We start from the raw sequence: 27,847 nt of genomic DNA, 5'->3' as shown, positions 1-27,847 counted from the left end.
AGTTTGTATGATGGGGTGTCATGCTAATAAATGTTAAACACATTGCTGGACCAGAAGCATTCGCCTCCATTTGTGATTTGATTAACCTCATTTGGACAGCTATGAATGCTTGCTTGTAAAAAGAAAAATGCGTTTATAGCTCCAATTTTTTAAACACGTCTGGTTATCAAATCAATTGTGTATCTGTAAAATGGGCATTGCTAGTCCATAAATATTGTAAAGTAGTTTACACCAATTATTTTCTTGCTCAAAATAATAATAAATGCGTACGTGGGTGCTATAATACTATGGTGGATAACTATTTATAAAAGAATGAAGACAAATAGAAGTTTGTTTATTCTATTATTGAAGAATTTAGAATCAATAACAAAAATACACAACCATGCTGATATTGACCAATTACATAACAACATCAAGTAAATGGTTAGTTCAATATAAATTGTACTTATATACATATAAATCAATAAAGAGTGACAATATGAACACATTTGGTTATTATGGCACATACAGATAGGTTTCTTCGAACGAGTTTTGAAAGAATGTATAGAAATATTTCAATAGATAGCAAGTGTGGTATATTTATTTTTTCAAAACATGAAATCATTTCATACAGAAGGCAAATTAGGCCCCAGGTCTTTCACCTGATCAGATCTCAAAAAACTAAATTGTTTTGATGTTTCAAGAATTATTTAAAACTTAGCCAATGTATCAATTGAACAAAATTATTGTGCCCAACTCCCCAAGATTAATTATATTTGTGCAAAAGTGTGGTCTTTAAAGTGTGTGAAAGCTTTTAAGTTTATTTGAAACATGGTCCTAGTTTTTGATACGAGACCAAGATATGAAAGCGACTGAGATATCACTGGGACAAATGTTCTCACACATGAAGATTAGGCAATAAATATGTGATGGATATTCAGTGTTCACAATCTTGTTCTTATTTTCTCTAATGACCAAGATATTGAACCAATGAGACCAAGTTTTTGATATTTTTTGTCTATTTCGATAGCACCAGCATGTGTATTGAGTGAAATATTTTAACAAAAATATGTGTATTTTTAGTGCATAGAAAACTTTAATAAAAACAAGAAAGACTGATATACACGGCCTGGAATGTGCTTGTCAACTAATATTATTAATTAGGATATGCTTGGTAAATAAAAACATCACAACACCAACTGTATTTGTCACATTTGAAAGTGCATTTACTTACAATCTACATTGCAGGACATGCAAAAACAATGTGCATAAATTATAAGGTAGACATTAGTAACAGTTGTAAAGTGATAAAATCACCAAGGTCAATATGCACAAAGGTCCTTACTAAAAATTGCCTTCAGTTTCTTAAAAATGGAAATCACATCAAGTTTTAAGTTATGTCTTACCATACATGCTTCCAATGCAAAAGGATTCACACATATTGTTATTATGGCATATTTACAGTACATAACATTGATTCTATTTTAAAAATTTTGACTAAATAATGTTTAGTTTCTGTTTTGCTTGTCATCATGGAGGATAGAACCCGATCTGGTAACAACACACACTGAAGGGACAGCCCATGCGTGACATTGCAACACAAACAACAGCCTGTCCCAAGACAGCCGGCTTGACTATTTCTTGCCTATTAAGTATATGTAAATTAAAAGATTAAACTAAAAAATTTAAACAAGCAATGTGACCATGCCGAGATATAATATTTTCGAATGATTTCCAATTCATTCAGTTGAATTTAATTTACTTTGTAAGCAAGGTTGACATATAAGCTGCCTCCACAGAAATTTATAGAACAAAACCTCCCTGGAGATTAAAGTTATTTAGCAAAAACCACTTTCCTTTTTTTTAAATTAAAAGTGACCTTGACCCAATTGGCCTTCAAGGCAATCTTAATTTCTGCATGTTAGCTACTTACTGAGTGGAAATTGTTTATATATTTGAGAAACTTTAATCCCATCGGCCCCAAATGTTATCTGAAGATACTGCTTCTCGTAAGCTTCATACACACATTTACTGAAAAACTCCACCCAAACTAAAATTACTGTGTGGAACCTCTAGTTCCTTTTTTACTTAACAATGACCTTGATCCCTCTGGCTCAAAATACGTTCACTAGATCAGTATGTAACGTACCTACAAACAAAATTAGAGCATAATACCTTTATCATGATTAAAGTTACGCATCCCAACTTTCCTCAAATGCAGCGCCAAACTAGGTCTACATGTCAGCTAGAGTTGTTGCAAGTGATCTCTTAATTTCTTAAGTACAACAAGAGCTGTCAGAGGACAGCGCGCTCGACTATTCGAGTGCTGGACAGTATAACGTAAGCCATCATGGGGTAATTGTTCAAATTATTCAATAAGGTCAAGGTAATAGTTCAGGTATATTTTCCACAATCTATTGAACATTTGTTAAGACATAAAACAAACTAATAAGATTTTATTTCTAGTTTGATAGCAATAGCTTGGGTGGGAAGTTTGGACGGTCCTTCAAAAATAAAGTAAATAAATATTTGTTGTTTTTTTAACCATGTTTCAAAAAAAAAATTCTTTTTGGGTTGGGTGTCGGGGGGGGGGGGGGTTGAGAGGGGGGTTTAATGTGGGGTGTGGTCATTTATGAGAAGATCTTTCAAAAATAAAAAAAGGAAAAAAAAAATTGGGGGGGGGGGAGGGGGGCAGGGATTCTGAGGCGTGGGGTATTGTTTGGGTGGAATCCATTGTGGTATTCAGTTAAGTGTTGTTTTGTCAATGTATTAATAAAATCTGATCATCAATAAAGAAGTTATGGCAATTTAACTAAAATTTACTCTTGACCTTGAGAGTCAAGGTTATTCAAAGGTCAAGGTCAAAACTGAACTTGGCAGGTACAGTACCCTTATGATAGTAAGAAAATATTTGAAGTTTGAAAGCAATAGTTTTGATTCTTTAGAAGTCAAGTGGATCTCAACACAAAATTTAACAAAATATTCAGTTTTTAAGACAAAAAAGGGCCATAATTCTTACAAAATGCTTGATACAGTTGTCTGCTCTTGTTTATAGATTGGGGTCATGTTGGTAAAGAAGTTTGCAAAATATGAAAGCAATATGTCAAGGGACATTGACAATATTTGAGGTGGTATGCAAACTTTAACAAAGATTTATCAATAATATGCTTATTCTAAATGGAAAAAGGGCCATAATTCTTACAAAATGCTTGATACAGTTGTCTGCTCTTCTTTATAGATTGGGGTCATGTTGGTAAAGAAGTTTGCAAAATATGAAAGCAATATGTCGAGGGACATTGATAATATTTGAGGTGGTATGCAAACTTTATCATAGATTTATCAATAATATGCATATCCTAAGTGAAAAAAGGGCCATAATTGTTACAAAATGCTTGATACAGTTGTCTGCTCTGGTTTATAGGTTGGGGTCATGTTGGTTAAGAAGTATGCAAAATATTAAAGCAATATGTCAAGGGACAATGAAAATGGGGTGGTACGCAAACTTTAACATTTGCACGCTTACGGGAACGGAAAGCTAACGCCGGGGTGAGTAGGATAGCTCCACTATATATAATTCATATATAATAGTGAAGCTAAAAAGGGACAAGTTATGCTTAATTGCAAAACAGATTTAAGGGCCTTGGTCTGTGACCTTGTATGATGACCCCCCAAGACATTATTAAAGTTTGAAAAATATATTAGTAGTAACTACACAGGTATTATTTACTTGTTGCATGCAAATATTAACAAGAGCACCGCATAACGGGTGCCATGCTCGGCTGCGAAAGCTTGTAAGAATTGTTTTTTTGTTTTTGTTTTTTTAGAGGTCACAGTGACCTTGACCTTTGACCTAGTGACCCAAAAAGGGTGTGGCGTGTAGAACTCATCAAGGTGCATCTACATATGAAGTTTCAAAGTTGTAGGTGGAAGCAATTTGATTTTAGAGCCAATGTAAAGGTTTTATCACGACACCGGCGGACGACAAGCAGGCTATGACAATACCTCGGGTTTTCTCCGAAAAAACAGCCTCGCTAACAAACATTTACATAAGCGTACATAAAGGGACTTTACTATGCTACATTACAGGTCAGAGTTATGGAACTTGGTCAGTGACCTCATGCCATGACCCTGAACACACCCTCAACATATGTGTGAAGTTTCAGTTGACCACCTGCAGCAGAAACAGTGATATGAAGATATTGAATATTCTCCTTTACCAGAGCATAAAGCAGATGCAGATGCTGATGCCAACATTTGGCCGAGTACCATAACGCAGACTATATGGTGAATAGTCAAACATAAAACTGGATTATCAAGAAAAGATTCATACATGCATGTAAACACCCTTTTGTCATACTTAAATGTAAACTGAAAAATAATCTTTGATTGCACTTAGATAAAGACATTAATAAATTATTTTCATGACAACATAAAACTGGTTGAGCTGTAAAAATGGCAAGGCTTGTAACAGGATGTGCCACAAAACATATGCATTAAATAAAATAAAGAGCATTTGCAGTTACAAGTAATGAGAGTAGAAACAAGCATTTTTGATTGTACAAATAAAAGTGTGACCATGACCATTGATTGATGAGGCTTGACAATGTATGTGACATTAGAAATACAAATCTGCAGTCATATTTACCCATTTATGCCTAGCGTCCTGAAAAAAGGACATTGCAAACAGCGTAGACCCAGATGAGACGCCGCATGATGCGGCGTCTCATCTGGGTCTGCGCTGTTTGCTAAAAGGATTTTCAGTAATAAATATTCTAAATATAGAAATAAGTATACTAGACATCCATAATTTTGGAAATAAATTGATCCAATTTAGAAGGATGGGAGAGTCCACTAGGCATACATGGGTTAATATCCTTGCATGCATTAGGAATGCAGCAAAGAAAATTTGCTTCGAGTTTAAATTGTTTCCATGTCGTTTAACCTTAAGGCATGGGAGTTGTTAAAACACATGGTCTTACCAAGGGGAATAAAACCAGAAATATTTTAATCCTCACAGGCAATCCAAAGTAACATAGCAGAATTGCAATTTCATTACTTTTGACCTTGAGTTTTAGCCTTTGTCTTTCACCAAGGAGATTGGGAGTGTCCCTAAAAAGCATTGAAAGTTACACAAGTATAAACAGTTTAGCCGAAACAAAATCTGAACAGTAAGAGACAAAGAATCAAATAAACCATCCATTAACAGACCGTTACTGAGACACCTACATACTCTTGCATAAAATAAAAATAATGGTTTATCTAACAAATAAAATGCAATATTGAACAAGCAAAATACAAAAGTATGTTTTCAATACTAAAATTAAACTGAAATAGTTCGTCTACGTGAGTTATGGCAATTTGTTCTGCTCACTACTATTTTAATAATAACATTCTGAATTCACAAATTAAACTTAAAGAATGAAACATATGAATACAACATATGAATACAACATTTATATTGCTAATGTATAAAAGTAAATATGCAAATAAAAGAAGTCACTAAAACCCTACTAATATGAGCTGTAGACCAGGGATTATGCTTAATATGAGTATAATTAAAGAAGAAAAAAAAGTGTATCATAAAATAGTACAGTTAAGTTGAAGACTGTAATAACAGACATCAGGGATTTCTTACAGAAAGTTTAAACTCCTCCCTAATTACCATGTGCATTTTACCATATGCAACACAATGCATATGCTCAATTCTATGATGGAAGATTCAAATGCTTAATATGTGATGTTCAAATGCAAGTTTTAGGTAAACTTGGAAATTGGTTCAAATATGATTGACATTGTGGGATCTTCTTTAAAGACCAAATTGAATTCCAGAATAATTCTGGTAATTAAGTTGAAAATTTTAAAAATAAGCCAAAGATTTCAGACTATTACAAATGTAAAGCAAATTCTACATACAGATATAAAACATTTAATTCACTGGTAGTATTTTATAATTATAAGTTTGATTTAAAATATATAGCTGTGGTAATAATAGCAAATGATAGCCAAGGAAAACACATGGGGGCAAAAGTCGCCCTAAATCGCTCACCGGTGACCGGTGCTAACTCAAGAGGCATGTTTTGAACAATCTTTGTAGAGTACCACGACCAAATGTCAAATATCAATAATTAAAAGGTGTGGGTTTCAAATTTTTAGTTACCAGTACTTTTTCATATAACTCTACATAAACCATGTGACCCCTGTGGCATGGCCAGTTTTGATCCCTTGGGCATGATTTTAACAAAATTTAACACCATGGCATGAGTTGAACAAATTCGGTAGAGGAAAAAAGCACATACGGCAGAGCCAATTTTCACCCAAGGAGCATTATTGAAACAAGTTTGGTAGAGGACCAACATACGATATCGCATGCCAAATAGCAATAGGCCTCATTGGAGGTTTTTTCAATAAAAATGAAAAGATAATCAAGTTAACCCACGAGTTAAATAAACTTTGCACAGGACTATACAACAAACATTCAGCCCTGACCCTTGCTGTTTCAGAGGTTGCAAACGTTGCAAGTCTACATAAATCAAGTGAACCCTGGGGCATTGCTAGTTTTGACCCCAGGCAAATAATTTGAACTACTTTACAATGTTACACATCAAAAAAAGAAAATTGCTGTGTGAGAAAAGATTATTGAAGCTGTTATAAATTTATTAATTTATTTTTTATCTCTGGTGAATTATAACACAATGGACCAGAAAAAGTTTTACAACTTTGACAGAGGGTCGCCTAAGAAGCTTACCATTGAAGTAATTTTTAAATGTGCTCAATGGTTTGGGTGATATCCTTTGAATTTAAAGTTTGCACACATCAGACAAAAGGCAGTCCCTAAAGCTCACCATGTCCATTGCACTGATGAGCTAAAAACAGCACTACCATAGTAACATGTAATCAACCATTCGTTAAATTCCCTAAACATCTGTTTCCTTGCTGTCCTTGCTAGGTGGTGGAGGTCGTGCAGGGGGTTTGATGCCGGGCGATTTTGGCGTGGACGGGGTGTTGCGACGTGGTGGAACCACTGGACGTACAGGTGGCGTCGGTTTTGATGCAGACATTTCTTCTGATTGCGTAACCGTTGCTGCCTTAGGTTTGGGGTCTTTAGCAGTCACAACAAAATTGTCAGAGCGAGTTGGTGTAATAGCACTACTGCTGTTTTCATTAGTCGGTGTGGGCAGATTGTCCATGTTAGGAGGCAGTACGATGCCCATACTGCCCAGGATGTTGGAGGCGGGGCCTGCCAACCCCTCCTGGGCCCCGTACGACTCAAGGAAGTTCCTCACCGTGTTCAGATCGATGTCCACCGGCTGAAAGTCATCATCTTCTTCGTCAATGTCTCTCGCCTTTGTAGGCTTATGCTTGTTTCCAGTCTCCTGTGAGGTAGATGGGATGAGATACATATGAGACTGGGCTTAATGCATGTGCGTAAGTGTTGCCCCAGATTAGCCTGTGCAGTTAGCACAGACTTCACAGGCTAATTTGGTAGAGCACTTCACACACATACATTCAGTTCATTTTCTGATATCAAGGCTAAATTGATAACAGATATGTTAAAAATGAGTTGACTAGTCTTGTAATTGTTGTTCTTTTGTCTTGCAATTTATGCTTTTGTTAAGTCATGTCTTTCTGAATTACAATAGAAAATGACAACTATTTCCAAATAAAATTACAATTAATATATTTTTTAACAAAACTGTATAAACAATATTCATTAAATCACATTCCAGTTAAACATAAATACAATAGTGTATGTTTATTTTGTAAACAAATTAAAAAGCGCAATACAAAAAAAGGATCACTTTTTCTGAAGTCTTCTTGCTTTGTACTTTACTCTGCCTCTCAAAGCTCTTTCCAACTTCAGTTTTTGCGAGCTCTTTATCCATGACGTCCATGTATCTGTCAAGTGAGGGTGGGCGCTTCATCTTACTCTGTTTGCCCTGGGACTTGGTTTTACCCTCGCCATCTGAATCTTCTTCTTCCCAACCATACTCGCTCATGTCTGAGCTCGATACACTGTCATTGTCCTTGAATTCTGAAGTAAATATTTGTTTTAAATAACAACAGAATGAGCCATAATGTTCATGAAAACCTCTGTGTTTTAATACCTTGAACAAAGCATAACATCATACTTATTGCATATATACTCACTTCAAATACATGTGATAGAAAATTTGTTACATATCTATTTTCTTCTTACTTCTTCGGAAGTTAAAACTTTACATAAGGATGTATTATGTTTTGTATTTTAAGCATTCCTTTGAATGTACTGGAAAAATATGTGTGCATCTGTTGTGTGGAGCTAAAAATTACGCCAAGGTAAGGGCTGAACAAAATTGCTACAAGTTCACACAATAGCCAAGCCCAACAAACAATCGTGCCATGCATACCAAACATTTCCTGCATTGCTGTAATGAAGCCACTGCCATCGAACTGAATGTCTTCATTATCATCATCATCCTCTCCAGCACTGTAATAAACATGGATATGAGAAAATTGGGCTTAATGCATGTGCGTAAAGTTTCGTCCCAGATTAGCCTCCGCCTTTCCGCCTAGACTGGATTTTAATTTTGAAGAGACTTGCTTTAAACAAAAAAATGCATTAAAGAGGAATGTATCGTCCCTGATAAGCCTGTGCGGACTGAACAGGCTGATCTGTGACAATACTTTAAACACATGCATTAAACCCAGTTTTCTCAGAACAATTCTCACATAATTATTCAGTTTCTATTTTACGAACATAAATTGTGAAAATAAAAATTAAGTGTTAGTAGCAATGGATAACTAAGAAAGTGAATTGGTACATTTTTCAAACTAAACTTTTACCAATTTAAAATTATAAAAGTATGTGATTATGTAACCTAACACCGATTTTCAATAAGGTCCACGTCACGTTACGTGATTTTGTTATAAACGAAATATCAGAAAGCATATTATTGCGTCTCTTCAAAATGTAACTATACCAACTATAAAATCAAAGAAAAAAAAGCTCTTCCATTGTCCTTTAAAAAACCTAAATTTCCAAAACGTTTATCAAAATTTAAACCTTCGTTATTGTCGCCGACGTCAAAAGATTAATTGAACAGTTTGTTTTCGCATTATAGTTAAATACAAGATTATCATTTTTGTATTGAAACCAAGCCTAACCATTCCTTTCATTTATGCATATAAATACCTGACTACACAAGCACGCTTTAATATTAAATTTGACTTGTCTCTAGTGTCACTGAAATGTTCGATTTAAAAAAACCTTTGTTATCAGCAATAAATATAGTGTTGCAAACTAAATAAAGTTTGCATTTGTCACACTTCAACTTCATCAAGAAAACTCCTATAAATTATATAATATCGGAGGAGCGAAGGCATCAATGTATTTTAATAAACTAGCACAAAGTGTACACAATAATAAATGGCCATTTCCTCAAAAAGTAAAACGCAAAACTTCCGTGATCATAAAGGAACACAATCCTTTCAACCTCTTCACACAAACACATACGCCATCTGGACGTAGTTACAGCAAACACTATGTTTTTAATGTTGTGTTATATATTGATCTGAGTGAGATTTTATTAAGAGTTTAAACCTTCGTGATTTAAACTTTCGTTATCGTTATTCTAAACTACCGCTTAGAGTATAGAATATTACAATGACATCACTTCTTATGATGTCATTGCGCACACTTGGGCGTTGTGAACTTACTTGAAGGTGTATTCGTTGAAAAGTTTAACAATCACATCGTCGGATTATCATACAAGAACCGTGAGTATTAATTAAGAAATAGTAAACTCCACTGAGGTCCCTATGGCATTATAGTGACCAGCCAGGCAGCCACAAACTATATATGGACCGAAGCCGAAGGGACCGAAGTGGAGTTTACTATTTCTTATATTACATCAAAGAGTTTCCCCTTTACCATTGTACAGTGTTGTAAGATTGTTTATGGTTTAAAAGAGATAACCTGAGAATTTCGCAGGAATAATGACGTCATTTCGTTAAAAAAACAAGAGTTCCGCGGTCGGAGATGACCGCATTGAAGCCGGATTTTTTATTTAAATGACAGGAAAGTACCTTTCGTGTTTTTGTCAATGCAATACTTAAATTACTGAAATATTGTTCAAAGGTCAAAATGAAATGTAAGTACTTTTCAAGGCATGAGCAAAGTTTGAGATTCTAGGTCCAAGCATACCAAAGTTACAACAATTTTAACATTTTAACATTTAAGTTCACAGTGACCTTGACCTTCAAATGAATGACATTGAAATGAATGACCTTGAAATGACCAGTGGTCATCTAAGTGTGCTTGCAAACCTTTACGTCAAGTTTGAGATTCTAGGTCCAAGCATACCAAAGTTATAACAATTTTAACATTTTAACATTGAAGGTCACAGTGACCTTGACCTTCAAATGAATGACATTGAAATGACCAGTGGTCATCTTCTAGTACTGGCCAATCTTTATTTCAAGTTTGAAGACTCTAGGTACAAGCATACCAAAGTTATAACATGAAATAAGAACTTTAACATTTTTACATTCAAGGTCACAGTGACCTTGACCTTCAAATGAATGACCTTGAAATGTCCAGTGGTTACTTACTAGTTCTGGCCAACCTTCATGTCAAGTTTCAAGACTCTAGGTCCAAGCATACCAAAGTTATAACAACTTTAACATTTTTACATTCAAGGTCACAGTGACCTTGACCTTCAAATGAATGACCTTGAAATGTCCAGTGGTTACTTACTAGTTCTGGCCAACCTTCATGTCAAGTTTCAAGACTCTAGGTCCAAGCATACCAAAGTTATAACAACTTTAACATTTTTATATTGAAGGTCACAGTGACCTTCACCTTCAAATGAATGACCTTGAAATGACCAGTGGTCATCTGTTAATCCTGGCCAACCTTCATGTCAAGTTTGAAGACTCTAGGTCCAAGCATACCAAAGTTATACCATGAAATAAGAACTTTAACATTTTTACATTCAAGGTCACAGTGACCTTGACCTTCAAATGAATGACCTTGAAATGACCAGTGGTTACTAACTAGTTATGGCCAACCATCATGTCAAGTTTCAAGACTCTAGGTCCAAGCATACCAAAGTTATAAGAACTTTAACATTTTTTATATTGAAGGTCACAGTGACCTTGACCTTCAAATGAATGACCTTGAAATGACCAGTGGTCATCTGTTAATCCTGGCCAACCTTCATGTCAAGTTTGAAGACTCTAGGTCCAAGCATACCAAAGTTATACCATGAAATAAGAACTTTAACATTTTCTGGCACGCCGCCACCCCGCCCGCCCGCCCGCCCGCCCGCCCGACAACATCAATCTATAAGCCGAGATTTTTTCGAAAAAAATCCGGCTAATGACGTCATTTTACAGTAAAGCAGTGCACATATAGTGGTGTGTAACCCCGAACGGTCCATATACAAAAAATTGTGACCGGTCCATATACTATTAGGTTCATCTATCGCATTTTACAGACTGAAACCGGTCATATAGATATAGAAGGACCAATATCTCTGAGGTGTAATATTACCTTATATTCAAAGATAGTATTTTGTTAATATAATTATCAGGAATAATTCACAATTATGAAATTCTTTGCTTCTTATCATGCTTTTTTGAAAACATACATGAGCATAAGAATGAGTTGTCTCTCTTCTATATAAAACATACATTAAAATATGTTAAACCTTCGTTATTGGATTATAACGAAGGTTTTATCTTTATATTTGATACCAAAAAGCTATATTAGACCGTATATATGTACAGTTTACATCATTGCTTTTACACGTATGTTCTGTAGCAACTAGATTAACACCATAATGTCCTTTAAACAGGGTTTGCGAGTCTTAGTCAATATAGCATAATCAGGCCTAAACAAGTCAGGAATGGGATATATAACCTCATAAAACAATTCAGCACAGGAAGGGTTAAGAAGCAAATTAAAAGACACTGAAATAAGACTTCAGTCATTACTTTCTGCAAGTGATGATTTGGAAAGTTCACATGATATTCCTCTGCGATCATAAAAATTTGTGGCATATTTCATATAATGCAATATGTATATAGTTAAATAGTACATCAATGTAATCTTGATAATCCATAACGCCTTTTTAGAACGATAACGAAGATTTCATGATGATAACGAAGGTTTCATTATCTTTACAGATGCATTTGTCAGCTATGGGAAAGAGTAAGGCAGAAATCCAAAGGGCATATCGTCAGAGCCTGAAAGAGAAAAACAATGAGGAATATCTTAGGCGTGAAAGAGAGCGAGTGCGCCGGAACTATGTACCTACTTCTGAACTATCACAAAGAGACAAGAAAAGGAGAAACAAGCAGAATAGAGCTAAACTGAGAAAGTTTTACCAACGCAAGCGTGAAGAACGTTAACGACAAAGGGCACCACAAGAACAAGACACCAGTGGGTATGAAAGTGCTGCAAATGACAGTTCAGAAAGAGGCCGACTAACAGTGAGGCTACCTTTTAAGAACAACAGGAAAAAAGCTGCAAAAAGGAGATGGAAACACGATTTGTCAGAGACAAACTCGCGCATAAGGCTTTTGGAACAAGAACGATCAAAGCTTATGACTAGGTATAGATCGACCCAACGGTCATTACAGCGAATGAAGAATAAAAGTACGAGCCAGAACCGTAATCAAGAATTAACCCCAAGTAAGCAAACGGAACAGGAGATGCAAATGGCAAACCTGTCTAACAACCAGAAGCAGAAAATAAGAAAGTCACTGTTGCTAGGAAATGTCATTGTGAGTGAAATAAAACGTACAAAAGAAAAAACACCGAAAGGAAAAATGAAAGCTTTGCACAGAATTATCTCCGGCAAAATAGTCAAGAAGTACAAATGCATCAAACTGTCATTAAAGACTGGGCTATGTAGGCATAGACTTGATAAGAGTGAAAACAAGCTTCACCAAGTACCAAGATCATTTAGAAAGATGACAGTCGGGAAATATAAAGACAAAGTTGTAGAATTCATGAAAAGGGAAGACAACAGTAAGCTAGTACAGCCTGGAAAGGAAGACGTAAAGAAAGATGAAAGTGGTGAAAAGAGAAAAGTTTATATACTGACTGATTACCTTTCAAATTTGTACAACAAATTTCGATCTGAAAATCCAGACGTGGATATATCATCTACTTCATTCAGCAGATGCAGACCAAAGTATATTTTGCTGACATCATTTTCAAGTCGAAGTTCATGCCTGTGTACAAAACACCAGAAGGCTGCCTTATCAGTAAAGCTGCTCAGAAAAGAAGGCATAAATGTGTCAGCAAACCCCGAAACAGCTATCAACATATTTCCTCTTGAAGAGAGTGTAAAGAAATCACTGCCAGAGTCAATTGCATCGAGCCAGTGGAACAGAATTGAAATCGAGGAGAAAGGGAAGAAAAAGATGGTCATGAGAGTAACTGAAACAAAGCTCGAAAAAGAGCAATTTTTGATCAAAGTAGATCAGCAAATGATAGATTTTGAATCGCATGTGAAAAGAGTTGCCACACATTACGGTGAGATAAAGAAGCTCAAGCAAAACTTGCCCAAACATGAGATATTGTTGCAGCTAGACTTTGCAAAAAATTATAGTTGCAGGTCTATGGAAGAAGTCCAAAGCGCGTATTTTAACCAAACAAGCGTAACTCTCCACCCTGTTGTTGTGTATTTTCGCGACTCTGATGATTCACTTCAGCACCGAAGTATCATCATCATGTCTGATGAGATGGGACACAAAGCGTCCACCGTGATAACTTTTATTGATGAGCTGCAACCGATACTGAAAGCAATAGACCCAAATGTTACAGCAGTACACTACTGGAGTGATTCACCCACCAGTCAGTACAGAAATAAACACATCTTTGATCTTATTGCTAACCATGAACAGAGGTATGGCACAAAAGCTAGATGGAACTATTTCGAAGCTGGACATGGCAAGGGGCCGTGTGATGGTCTAGGTGGATCATGCAAGAGATTGGCTGATGAGGCTACGAGAAGTGGGAAGGCTACTATCCAGGACGCTGCTGATTTCTATAAGTGGGCAATTAACTCCAGTATAAAAAACGTCCAGTTTAGATTTGTTCCGTCTTTAAAGTGCAAAGATACAGAGATTCGCATGCAGAATGATCAGGTCAAAGCTGTTAAGGGGACAATGAAGATCCGTGCGGTGGTTGGCCAAGGGGAGTCGTGCATCAAAGTTAGAGAAGTTAGTTGCTACTGTGAGGAATGCATAGCAGGGGGTACCTGTGACGCTTGGAACAACGATTTCACGAGGCCTCAGGGACCTACGAAAACTGAAACATCAGCCGAACGTAATCAAAACGAACAAAATGGCGCTTCCCAGGGACAGTAAAAAAATGTAACATCAACAGTACATACACACGAACAAAATCGCGCTAATGAAACAGAAGATGATAACAGTCAATGTGGTGTAAGCAATGAACTAGAAGAAATATGCACAAATGAGATCGTTAAAATGAAATATGCAGTGGGTGATCATGTTGCTGCTGTATATGAAGATAACTGGTTTATTGGTGAAATAGTTGATAAAGATGCTGACGAGTATCAAGTTAAATTTATGGAATAAAAAAAAACTGTTATTTCAATGGCCTAGGCGTAAAGACATTGTTTGGATGAAACCTGGTGAAATACTAACGAGAATAGATGCACCGTAAACTACTGGAAAATCAAAGAGAATGTATAAACTGGTGAAAATGATCGAGAGTGCGTTATGAACCTGTATGCGGTATACATGTATAGTGCATTATGAACCTGTATGCGGTATACATGTATGTTCGAAAGTAGTACTGTTACCAAACCTTCGTTATCGGCCAGACCATTCATGTTTAAGTTCTAAAAGAGTTTGATACTAAAGTGCTGTATAGTGACTATTTCCCATATGTTAAAGTAATTATTATCAGTAAATGTACATGAGAACTATCAATTACTAAATAGTTTTCTCATGTGATGGTTGAAAGATGTTTTGTAATTTAGAGGAAACCTTCGTTATCACCATTTTGTAACCATAATATTTGTTTGTATTATTTAATAGCGCATAGAGCGGGGTCGAGTAATCATACTCGAGAGAAAATATCAGAAACTCTTTGATTCATTATAGAAATATGTTTATTTGACTGTTAGTGTCTTTTTTTTATTAATTACCGACATTTCACAGATAAATTTGAAACATAATTTCTTCAACTATACACTATTACAAACAGTTAAATTAGTTTTATGTTAAAAGGTTCTGTATCTGGTCAATCTTGTTTTGAAAATTAAAACGTTTGTCAAATTTAAGATATTTTGCTACTTTTGATTTTACTCTTGATAACACAAAACCTTCGTTGCAATTTTTATTTATTGATGCACGATGTATTACCAAAATAATATGTAGCGGTGGCGAAAAAAAAATGTTCATTTGATTTTCATGGCATATTTATAAGGTGCATATAGGTTGGCTTATGATTACCTCATCCACCCTTTTCTGGTAAAGAATTATTTGAAGCCGTATTTCTGCTTCCATTAATCTTTTTAAAAACTATATATAATTACGCATTTATCATGTGTAACTATTGCCAGTAATCCGATCAAATGGGTCATACTTTTACCGACTTCAACATAGCCATGCATTATCTTAACGATTTATCTAAAATGAATCTACAATTTTAGCATAATTGCATGTTTAACTTGTACATTTCACGCCAGAGGATTGTAATAACGGAGGTTTCTGAAGTAGAAAATTGGGTTTTTGCCTACCTGTGTTTGTGTGACCGTCAAATCAAAACTAAGAAAAGGTTGCATTCGAAATGTTCAGACATGGTTACTGGATTATACATCTTACATTTAAGGTAACGTCACAATCAATCAGAGAAACTTTAATTTCTATTTAAAAAAATCACCCCGTGGACCTACTTATTGAAAATCGGCATTAACTTCAAGCTGCCAATGAACAGTGTTTTATTTAAAGAATATGTGAAGAAAGACAACATTTTCCTACATAACGTGGCATAACAATGAAATATCAGTTCCTGAAAGAAACTTAAATTCAAACAGTGAAATTAATTCACAGCTCTAAAGGCATGTTATTGACAGTAAACTTTGTGAATGAAATGCCAAGTTGTACAAGTCAGCTTTGAACAATGCCACTATATGAAGCCTTTCACAGTTGGAAAGTTCAATTGGTCTTTGTTGTAGCAATGTGCTCTCGAAAACAAAAGACCTTTGAAGTTAGAACAAATGTTATACTCCACCAGCCGTGGCAGAACTGATAAAACAAGAAACCGTCGGAGACGGGTGATGCTCCCCAAAAGTTTTTTTTGGTCACAATATTGCACTATATATTCAGATAAAAAGAAATGTCTTGAGGGGCATAACTTTGGACAAAACAAGCAAATTCATTGAATTGATATCCCCCGCCAATATGCTTCTGGACACAAAAGTGTTATATTTGACACTCAAAAAAGCATTTTTTCAAGATACAAAGGTACATAACTGTGTTATTATCCAATGGCATACAATGCCATTTGGCGTGCATCATTCTCTTATCCATATATATACTCATACAAAGTTTCAATGAAATCCCCAAAGCACTTTCAAGATATGCCTCCAGACAAAAAAAAAACATTTTTTCAAGATAAAAGGGCCATAACTCCGTAATTAACAGATGGTTTACAATGCCATTTGGCAGGCATCATCCTCTTATCAATATATATACTCATACAAAGTTTCAATGAAATCCGTCAAAGCACTTCCAAGATATGGCTCCGGACACAAAAGTGCCGGCCGGCCGGACGGAAAGACAACGCCAAAACAATATCCCTCCGCCTCTGGCGGGGGATAATAATACGATGGATGGTTTAGCAACTTACAAATTTCAAAGGGACATAACTCTCTAAACAAGAAACGGTCTGAGATGGGTGATGCTCCCCAAAGTTGCTTTTTTGTCACAATATTGCACTATATATTCAGATAAAAGGAAACGTCTAGTAGTTGGGGGGACAAGAATTGCACTATATGTACAGTTAATGGAAAATTTCAAAGGGCCATAACTCTGTGAAAAATCATCCAACCATGACCGGCTGATAATATGCACATCTCCTGTTGGTAGTGAAGCTTCCCATAAAGTTTCATTGAATTCTAGGCATTAACTGCTGAGAAATAGCCCGGACAAAAATTGTGCACGGACGGGCGGACACACGAGGCGGCGACAATATGCTCCCCCCATTAATTTCGGGGGAGCATAAAAATCACTAATACAAACTTTACCTTGTTCATTTCCAAGTGATAATGACATTTTTAAATATAACCTCAATGGATTATTTAGGTCTTTGGCAAGAGTTTCTTTCTTTAAAAGTATTTTTTAATATAAAACATTCATTTGTCAACATATCACCATAAACCTTCCTCCATTTTGGCAAGCCTGAGAAACTTTGATGGAACAAGGAAAACAATTCACTGAGCGACTAAGCATCTGAGAGTTGCGCTAAATAACTAAAAACAGATTAACAGCCTTTGATTGGCATCCCAGAAACTAATTGTCATCTTATCCACACCCACAATTTTTCTCCTTGTATGTGCATTTATATCAAAAGTGGCCCATGGGATGTAATATCAGTGGATTCCTGCCTTGACTTACCCTGGGAACTCAGCACCATCCACACTAGAGATTTTCTTCACAAAAGCGTTCATGCTGTCTGCGACCTTCCCAATGTTGAACACTCCATCTGGGTCATCAACGTTGTCAAGGTTACCTCCGCGCTCTGACAACATGGCGTCCAGAGTCTCTGTGGTCAGCGTTATCCAGGAGTCATCTGGACAAATATGAAAATGATCAATCTAACTTCCGGTTATTTTGTAAAATTGTTCATTAAAATGTATCATAATCAATCCCATATCATTCAGCAGTAAACAGGTATATGATAGTAAAATAGGACTATAATCAGACATCTAATTTTTTTCATAGAACAGAACAGATACCAGTACTGCATTGTTAAGTGAAGCTACCAAAGAAATAATTTTTCAAGTTGTGAACAGATGTTTACATACTTTGTCACATAGTATTCTCATAACCATTTATCTTCAACAGGTCTCTTCACTGTAAAAGTTTTCAAACTTAACCTAACGTAAAAAAGGTCAACCAACATAAATGTAAACTTGAAATGGCGCTGCAAAGGCAGACGCGTATCCCCACACCGCATGTTTGACCCAGGGGGCACCCCAGGGTTGGTAATGGGGCCATGCAAAGTTGAGATTGACCATATTGTCATAAGAGATGTTCAGTATCAATTGGAAGTAAATCGGTGTAGAAATGAAAAAGTTAAAGTAAAATAACATTAAACAAGAGATGTGTTTGTCAGAAACACAATGCCTCCTCCTGCACCGCTTTGATTTATTAATAAATTTTTTTAATCATTTGGCAGGTTATTTACCTCCCTTTAAAGCTTATACTTCCCTTGGATTAGTTTTTTTGATATTTGACCTTGAAGGATGGCCTTGACCTTTCACCACTCAAATGTCAGCTCCATTAGATACACATGTATGCCAAATATCAAGTTGCTATCTTCAATATAGCAAAATATATGGCCAATGCACCATACCGGGGGCATAAAAATGAGTGAAAATCTGTGACACAGCCCCACCCAAACCTACATAACTTTTGACCCAGAGGTCAGATCAAAATTCCAAATAGTGCAGGGTCGCACATAGCTACCATGTGTGTAAGTTTCAAGGCTCAAGTGCTTATAGTGTAGAAGGAGATAGTGGCCAGGTCGGACGGATGGACAGATGGAAGACTAAGATAACCACAATATCCCCACTTTTTCTCTGAAAAGCGTGGGGATAAAAATTGTAAAATATCGTAATAACTTAAAGTTTTCGGACACCCTCTTTTTTATCAAAAAATATTATTGCTTAAGAATCTTAATATTTTCGGACATACGGGATTTCGTCCATAATTAATGTCTCTCAACTTTCGGACAGAATATTTTATCGCGCTATCTTACAAACTTCAGCCCTGTTTATGCTTATCTTGTGACACTTTGTTCATGGATTTTTGCAACGAATTAAGGTTATAAAACCTGGCAGAGGAAAATTGACCATTACATTTGCGTAATTGGGTAAATAACCAAATATATCATATATTATTTTAAAGTGTCCGAAAACTTAGAGTAATTACAGTAGATTATAACGCTCCAATTTTAAAATTCAATATTTTGTACAACTACACTAATGAGACTAGTCCAGGTTACCATGGTGAGAGTACTGACCATCAGGTGGTGGCAGGTCCTGCTCAGCCAGACGGCGCTGCTCTACATCCACATTGAGTGTTTTCACAAGATGGAGTATCTGACTTCCCACATCCGGTCTCCTGCAATACAAACCCAGGGCAAGGTTCTTAACAGGCCTGAGCTCATATTCATCACCCAGTGCTACCCAACCTTCATAATAAACTTGGCATTGTATTCACCACTAAGTTCTATCTGCGGCTTATTTCAAACTTTGCCTCGTATCCACCACTCATTGCTACCCACACTTCTTATAAAATTTGGCTCCTATTCACCACACAGTGCTACAGGTGGTTCATATAAACCTTCGCTCACAACCAAATTAAAAAGTTAAATGTTACGAGTATTCAATATATAGATAACTGTTTGTACATATAGCAAACATCAACAAGAGCGGCTGACAGGCCCAAAGTCGCTCACCTCAGATACAAAGGAACTGACCTGACCTGTTCTGTGCAGCCTAAGATATCATTAGAACAAACGTTCTGACTTAGTTTCATCAAGAATGAACTATAAATGTAACCCCCTTGCAGCCATGTTTTCCTTCAGACTAGAACCATTTTCGAACTTGTCCAAGGTATCATTGAGACACATTATCTGACCAAGTTTCATGTTGATCCGACAATAAATGTGGCCTTCAGAGTGTTAACAAGTTTTGACAATAGCCATATAAGGAAAAATGCCCCGTCCCCTTGCTACCATGTTTTTCAAGCGACTGGAACCATTTTCAAAATGGTCCAAGATATCATTAGGACAAATCTTATGACCAAGTTTCATGATGATTGGAAATAAATGTGGCCTCTAGAGTGCTAACAAGGTTTTACTACAGCTATATGTGCAAAATGCCCCTAAAGAGGGGCCATGCTTTTCTACAGACCACAACCATTTTGAAACTAATCCAAGATATTATGAGAACAAATGTTCTGAACATGTTTCATGGATATTGGACTATAAATGTGACTTTTAGAATGTTAACAAGTTTTTACTATAGCCATGTTAGGAAAAATGCCCCGCCTCCTCGCGGCCATGTTTTTCAAGCAACGGGAACCATTTTCGTAATTGACCAAGATATCATTGACAAAGTTTCATAAAGATCGGACAACAAATGTAGCCTCTAGAGTGTTAACAAGGTTTTACAATAGCCAGACAGACCAGAACCATTTTGGAACTCGTCCAAGATATCATAGGCTCAAATATCATGAAGATCGGACAATCACTGTGGTCTATAGAGTGTAAACAAGTGGGAACAGTGGTCTAGTGGTAAGATGCTGGTCTAGGGATCGGAAGGTCCCTGGTTCGAATCCCGCCCAAGGCACTGGATTTTTCTGAGCAAAAAATTTATCCCACACTTGCTCCTCTCCACCCAGGTGTATAAATGGGTACCTGTGAGGGAAATAATTCAATGTGCCGTGGCCGCCTTGTGCGCCATATGTAAACGGATGACTTAAACCCCAGTAATGGGGGGGTTAATGTCGAAGTCGGCTGAAGATACATACGTTATTGAAGCAGACTATAAACCGCACCTTTAACCTTTTTTTTTAAACTTTAAATAAGGCAAATGTTGATGCCACACAAGGATCAACGGACAAAAGGCTCAGGTGAGCTACTAGTTCACTGTTTTGGGGGACTAATTTCTATTGAAATTTTGTATAGTTCTATTCACACATGACCATGCAAATGATTGTGTAAACTACTGGCAATGTTGCTAGATTGATAAAAATTGTTTAAAATACTTGTCAACTATAAAACAGATCAAACATTACCAAGAAAAGAGGTGCAAATGAAGAGTTGAACAAATATGGATATACTGATATATCCACATTCAATAGAAACAAGCAAATTCTTTGAATTGATATCCCCCACCATTATACTTCTGGACACAAGATATGGCTCTGGACACACAAAAAAAGCATTTTTTAAAATACAAAGGGCCATAACTCCGTTATCATTCGATGGTGTACAATGCCATTTGGCATGCATCCTCTTATCCATATATATACTCATACCAAGTTTCAATGAAATCTGCCAAAGCACTTCCAAGATATGGCTCCGGACACAAAAGTGCCGGCCGGACGGACAACGCCAAAACAATATCACTCCGCCTATGGTGGGGGATAATTATTTATAATGGTTTTTCTTTATAAGAATAGTTATCTCAAGACAGCCTATTTGTATGTAATTCATGTTTGTGTAATGCACATTTTCTGTCAGACACCTGATATAACAACTGTGACAACATATTTGATGTTGAGGGTGAAAATTTGCAATATTTACATCCTCAAAATTTACAGTTTTTACAACAATTTTTACTAATGAATCTATTTTAATTAAAATAACTTTCTAATCCCAGGCAAGGTCTGCATACAAGGTATCTACACACAAATATCTAAGAAAACTCTCATCAATGTTAATTAGCTGGAACTGTTTTATTATTTGAAGTAAAAATGACCTTCGCCCAAATGCAATCCAAAGCCAAGACTGCATGTATGCTAGCTACACACTATATTTAAACAAAATATCGCAAAGTAATTGATAGTTAATTTGGGAAAACATTTGGTAACAGACACTTTAATCCAACACGCCCCAAATGCAATCTCAGATAAGAATTGCTTGTACGCTACCTTAGAACAAAATTACAACATAATGTCACCCCCAAACTAAAGTTACTGAAAGGAGTTAGTTTTTCTATATTAAGTAACAAAGATCTTGACCTTAATGGTCTCAGACAGCTAGTGTTCATAGCAGACCCTGAACAAATATTAAAGAAGTTTTATTTTAATAGATGTAGCAGTTACATATGTACAGAGATACAATTTTTGTGCACTCAAACCTTAACCAAAATCTAATTTTGCAAACAAACCTACACCATACTTTTATAAGTACAAATGGGGGCATAATCCTAATAAGAAGCTGGTCAAAAGTATTCATCTTGGTCGGTGAATGTTTATGAGTATAAACAGAGATATCTAGAAGTTGCATGCAAACATTAAATACACATTTTTAATTTAAAAAACAACAACATGATAACGCTAAATTGCAGGTCCCAATTATGGAACTTGATCATTGACTTCACACAATAACCAAAATTACATGTGTGATATTTCAAATGAATACCTGTAGTAACAAGGGCACTATTAGAAAAAAAAAGCCCCATATTGCATTTTGAAACCGCACAGCCACTTTTTTAGAGAAAATTGTTAAGTCCGTAAGCATTGCTTGCAACTTGGTCTAAAATCAATGGACCGGAACAAAACTCAAAACTGAACAAAACTGAAAGCTTTTCAGAATTATTTTTTTTAAGTGGTCACAGTGACCTTGACCTTTGACCTAGTGACCCAAATATGGGTGTGGCGTGTAGAACTCATCAAGGTACAGCTACATATGAAGTTTCAAAATTGTGGGTGGAAGCACTTTGCTTTTAGAGCCAATGTTCAAAACCTTAACAAAATGTTAAGGTTTTAGCACGACGTGGACGGCAGACACGGACATGACACGACGAGCTGGCTATGACAATACCTCCGGTTTTCTCCGAAAACAGCCGAGCTAAAAATTAAGAGTAGCATAGTTTAAGCTTTTAAGTGAATAGACCAGCTCAAAAGAACATACAACCTCCTGCTATGTTCAATTGCTTATTAACATGCAACAATTCAATTCTTCCCTGTAAAGCATCACGTCAAATCAATTCATCTGTTTACCTTACGCCCTTTACCATGTTTACTCTGTAAAACTTCAAGGCATCATCCAGTAACTTCTTGTACAATGCAGATCCCTCCAGCTCGCCCTAAACATGGGATACATTATGAAAACATTTGATTGAATCACATATTAGTTGTTGTTTGTTACCATGTTTGTATTTTTACACAGATCCTCTGACACATGCACTATTCCCCACTCAACAAAAATATGGAATACACCATTCTCACTTGCATAACAAACAATGTTTTAACATTCATTTTGCAGTCAAATCAAAAACAACATTTTTATGACAACTGGAATTTACACTAATGGCAAATTATTCTTACTTATAACATACCAATCAAAGCACAGTTTTGGAACTACATTCACTATTTATTTACCCGAAAGTAGTTGTTTTTCTGGAGGGACTTCAGATACTGTTGCCAGCGAGAGTTGTTGGTAGGCACATTCTCATTGGTGGGAGTGCTGTGCCCATCTTCTGCAGCCTTGTGGCACAGTATTTCAAATCCATGGGCCTACAATTTGCATATGAACCTTGCTCTTCAAAATGAAGCTAAATGCACTTGCGTTAGGAAAACGCTAAGGGACAACACTTTCCTATTTAATTGTATTTGTTGTTTGAACATCTGTTCTTAGCAAAAATCCAATTTAAGCAAAGAGTCTTCTCTAATAAGACTGCAAACTGCACATTCTAATCTCGGTTAACCCTTACGCTAATGCATTAAACCTTGTTTTCCAAAAGCGAGGTTTTAATTTATAGACATTACAGAAACTTTGGAACCATCATCATGGCTAGGGGCAGCTCATGAGAACTATGTCGTTCTTCCAACGCTGCCCTAAGCCAATCTTGCCTTCCCTCGTAAATGTTCAAGTTTTGTCCCAGGAAATTAACATGGAATATTGAGACAAAAAAAAATTAATTTGCATCTCGTTAATCTATGTTTAAAGACCACATCTAGCGTTGAAATGTTGGCTATTGCTACATGTATAAGGAACACTTTTTTATGGGTTCACTTTATTTTACGAAATATTTTACTAAATATTCGTTGATTTTTAGTATTGATGTGGCTTTAACATAACTATAGCAGTAGAGCAAAGTCTCCTAATTTCAACATGTCCGTTATTTCGACATGCTTCGGCATTTTTTTTTAATTCAGCCTAGTGCGGTGCGTTCTAGTCAATTTGAGTTCATTTTTGATGACGTCATATATTTCTGCCATCATCAAAATATTTCACCCATAAAAATTTGAGTTTGTTTTTTCCGTAAACTAAGGTTGAATAACACAGATTGTTTTGTGTTTTTACGCGAATGCGGCCCTTATACAAAGCTGTTAGACACGCAGCAACGAACGGTAAGTCTCTTTTCGTTTTCTTGCGGGAATACGTTATAATTTGTATTGAGAACGGAAAAACAAACATGGAAGATCACATTGTTAAACAGTTCTACTAAGCTGTGAGCTTTTTGACGGCAAATGAAGGGGTGTCGAAGTGAGGTTACCAAAAACTCGTTTGGACCGTAAATTCGACATAGCGAATAACATAACTAAATAACTATTACGCATTGCCCTATGTAATCTTTTCATTACATATAAAAATATGGGTGCCGGTCAGCTCGTACCTAAGTCAACTCGCACGGTAGTCAACTCGCACGTTTTATATAGATCAACATCATTACTGGGTAATTTAATATAACATGAACATACCAGCTCTAGATTTTTTTGTATACTCTGAGCTTTTAGGAGTATATACGTACAGCGACCTGGAGGGTACATAGTTTGAAGTTGGATTATTGCAACTAATACCAGCTCCATCCTTAATATATGAATTTTGCAACCCTGTTGCACACCAGATTTAGCAAAATATGCGTTTGTTCTTTTCATCAAACTCCAACCAGTCAAACTGGTTTAACCAAGTCGTCTGAAAAAAACGCGACTTCGGTGTTTCATTTGCTTTAATTGTTTGTTTGTTTTCTGATTTCTTAGATTCATTTTCATCAATTACTAATTTCCGTTTCGTCGAAAGTGGAATGCCGAAACCGGCAAGCGTATGTTGCGACATTCTGAACACGAATGCTTGGTAGTACAAGTTCAATATTTTTGTCAAATTTATATCTGTGTTTGCCAACAAAATATTTTGTCAATTTAAAAACGGGTTACAATGTTCTTTATTGAAACAATGGAGCTTGCCTACTTACTGTTACAACAATTAACAACTTTTGGCCAAACAGGGTCGAAGACGGGGTCTCAACTTCTTTGCAGACATTCTCACGTTATTGTTATCAAAATATCGTGCCAATAAACAAGCTCCAGCGCGGTCCACACCGTGAACAGTGAACGTGTTAACGCCAATCGGATTGAAAAGGAGGCGGAGTTAAGACTTATCGAGACGTGTGCAAAACGCATTGAGTCTTCAGGAAGCAGTGTTGATTGAAGCATTTTAATCGACAGATTACGTAACGGGTTGCTATTTTTGGCGTATGACCATTTTTAGGAAGTACAGTGGACATCATGGGGTTTTGCAATCGGCGGGCATAATATACGGCCGTACGCCACTAAGCGCAAGCCAAAAGAATAATATTAATTACGATTTTTAAATGTTGTGGTCTGTTCCATTGAAAGAATATGTTTCGTTTACATTTTTTTAAACAAACTAGGGGTGTCGAAATAAGGGGCACCATGTCGAAATAACGACCTCATACTTTGTTAACATTGTAAGTAAGTACGATACGTATAAAACATCCTTACCTGACAGTCTACAGTTAAAAAGCACAGGATGCAATAAGTTAAGTTAGTGGTATGTCGAAGTAAGGAGGATACTGATCAAATAAATTGGTATACACATTTTAACCTTAAACTGTCGAAATTAGGGTACTTTGCTCTACATACAAGTTTCATTCCTAGGTCATGCGACCTAAACTTGGGGCTAGAAGTGCTGGGCATTATCCAGCCGGAGCGTTTGTCTGGTTGGAAGCTCTGATGCACGAGTTGGGCATACAGACACCTGGTCATGCAAGTCTGCAAATACAACAAAACCAATTTCATTTTCAATATATTCTAGAGTTTGCTTTGTATGTATTCGTTTAGGAATATCAACATTAGCATTATGTTTTTAATTGCAAGTAAGCAACAATAATATTTCTACAGATTTACCGAATATACATATAACAATACCATGTAGATCTGCAACATGACAGATTAAATATAACAAGAGCATGTCAAAGAGTCACGCAAAAATTAGTCTCCTACTGGGTTCATATGTTGAACAATTTTTTTGCCTTCTTTATTAAGTACAAGTAGAGCATTGAGCAAAAATGCGAAAATTGTCTACCATGTCCTAAAAAATTCCAAACACAAAGGAAAGTTGCTGCCTCCCTGCGATCAGCTGTGTTCCATTGACAAGTCTTGCTTAATCAAAAAGGCTGAAGGATCTTTTTATCCTACTTAGATCGACGATCACTCTAATAAGTGTCAGTCCAAAAACTATAGAATTTATTCTGAACGTGTCCTTCAGAGTGAAACTCAAACTTGTGCTGCTGCAGTTAATGCAGCCAATCTGTGTAAAAACCAAGCTTATCAAAGTTACATTGTATTGATTGTGTTCGTTTTTTAATAGATTTTGTTTTTATACCAACTTTAGTGCAAACTGGTTATTTTGAAAGCCTGTAAACGATTATTTTAATGGGTATGTGCACTGAAGTACCGAAAAATTAAAGATTCCCAAAATTACCCATTTCACGACATGAATTTCCAAATTTAAGGATTACAATACTTTAATTTTGCCAATTTGAGGATTTTGCGCTACTTTTTCTTAATCTGACTGGTAGCAGTACTTTTCCCAATGGGACAAAAAATTGTTTTTGAAGTGAGTACAGGATCTCCATAGCAACACCAATGTTGTCTGGAAAAAAAAGAAAGAATCAGTATGCTCCCATATGACCCTCTTTGTAGAATTTCATCCACTTAACTAATGTTTTTTTGGGGGTTAGATTTTAGTTTTCAATTATTTCTGTGCCCATAAAACCATAGTTTTTGTATAAACCCCCCTGCCCCTGATATAATGGGGATAATGGCCCTCTATCCACACACCAAGTTTGATCAACCTAGCTTTAGTACTTTTTAGTTATTGCATGATCCAGATTTAAATTTTTTATTATTTCTATACCATAGCATTAAGCAACTACAATTAGGGTCACACAAAAAAATCTTAACTGACATGCATATTCCCCATATGGCCCAGGTTCATAAACCTTACTTAAGTGCGTTTGAAGGTAGGACAGGATCCAGATTTTAGTTTCCAATAATTTCTCTAACAATTACAACCAGACGTTTAATCTGATGGACTTACAAAGTTCATATTCTCCATATTGTCCTCTATCCACATACCAAGTTTCAACAACGTAGCTTAAGTTCTTTTTGAGTTGTCCCAGGATCCTGATTAATTTTACTTATTTAATCATAGCAACCACAATTTTTGTCTGAAACAAGAGATGTGTTTGTCAGAAACACAATGCCCTTTACTGCGTCGCTTTGAATTAAAAAAAATAATTGTGGATTATATCCCTTTAAAAAAATATTACTTCCCTTGTGAAAATGATCTGTATGTGCCAAATGATATAAAATAGAAATTATCTCCCTTTAAAGCTTGTTACTTCCCTTGGAGTTTGTTTTCTGACCTTTGACCTTAAAGGATGAACTTAACCTTGACCTTTCACCACTCAAAATGTGCAGCTCCATGAGATACACATGCATGTCAAATATCAAGTTGCTATCTTCAATTTTGCAAAAGTTATTGTCAATGTTAAAGTTTTCGGACGGATGCACAGACAGACAGACGGACTGACACTGCTATATGCCACCCTACCGGGGGAATAAAAAAACTGAA

The 27,847-nt window shown here is 36.1% G+C and overlaps 1 protein-coding gene across 1 annotated transcript in view; it reads right to left on the bottom strand.

The window, feature by feature from the left end:
* Nucleotides 1-318: 318 nt before the first annotated feature.
* Nucleotides 319-27,847, bottom strand: part of LOC127866392 (protein ecdysoneless homolog) — a 45,345-nt gene continuing 17,816 nt past the window's right edge. The window contains exons 7-14 of the mRNA XM_052406885.1: nt 25,852-25,980; nt 23,347-23,481; nt 22,966-23,051; nt 19,253-19,353; nt 17,623-17,797; nt 8,367-8,446; nt 7,779-8,011; nt 319-7,352 (exon numbers count right to left, since the gene is read on the bottom strand). Of these exons, the coding sequence (XP_052262845.1) occupies nt 6,894-7,352; nt 7,779-8,011; nt 8,367-8,446; nt 17,623-17,797; nt 19,253-19,353; nt 22,966-23,051; nt 23,347-23,481; nt 25,852-25,980 (1,398 nt within the window). The 3' untranslated portion in view covers nt 319-6,893. The remainder of the gene's footprint in view (nt 7,353-7,778; nt 8,012-8,366; nt 8,447-17,622; nt 17,798-19,252; nt 19,354-22,965; nt 23,052-23,346; nt 23,482-25,851; nt 25,981-27,847) is intronic.

The sequence above is a fragment of the Dreissena polymorpha genome, chromosome 2, assembly GCF_020536995.1.
Source record: "Dreissena polymorpha isolate Duluth1 chromosome 2, UMN_Dpol_1.0, whole genome shotgun sequence".
NCBI lineage: Eukaryota > Metazoa > Mollusca > Bivalvia > Myida > Dreissenidae > Dreissena > Dreissena polymorpha.
This window is presented reverse-complemented; position numbering and strand designations above follow the sequence as displayed.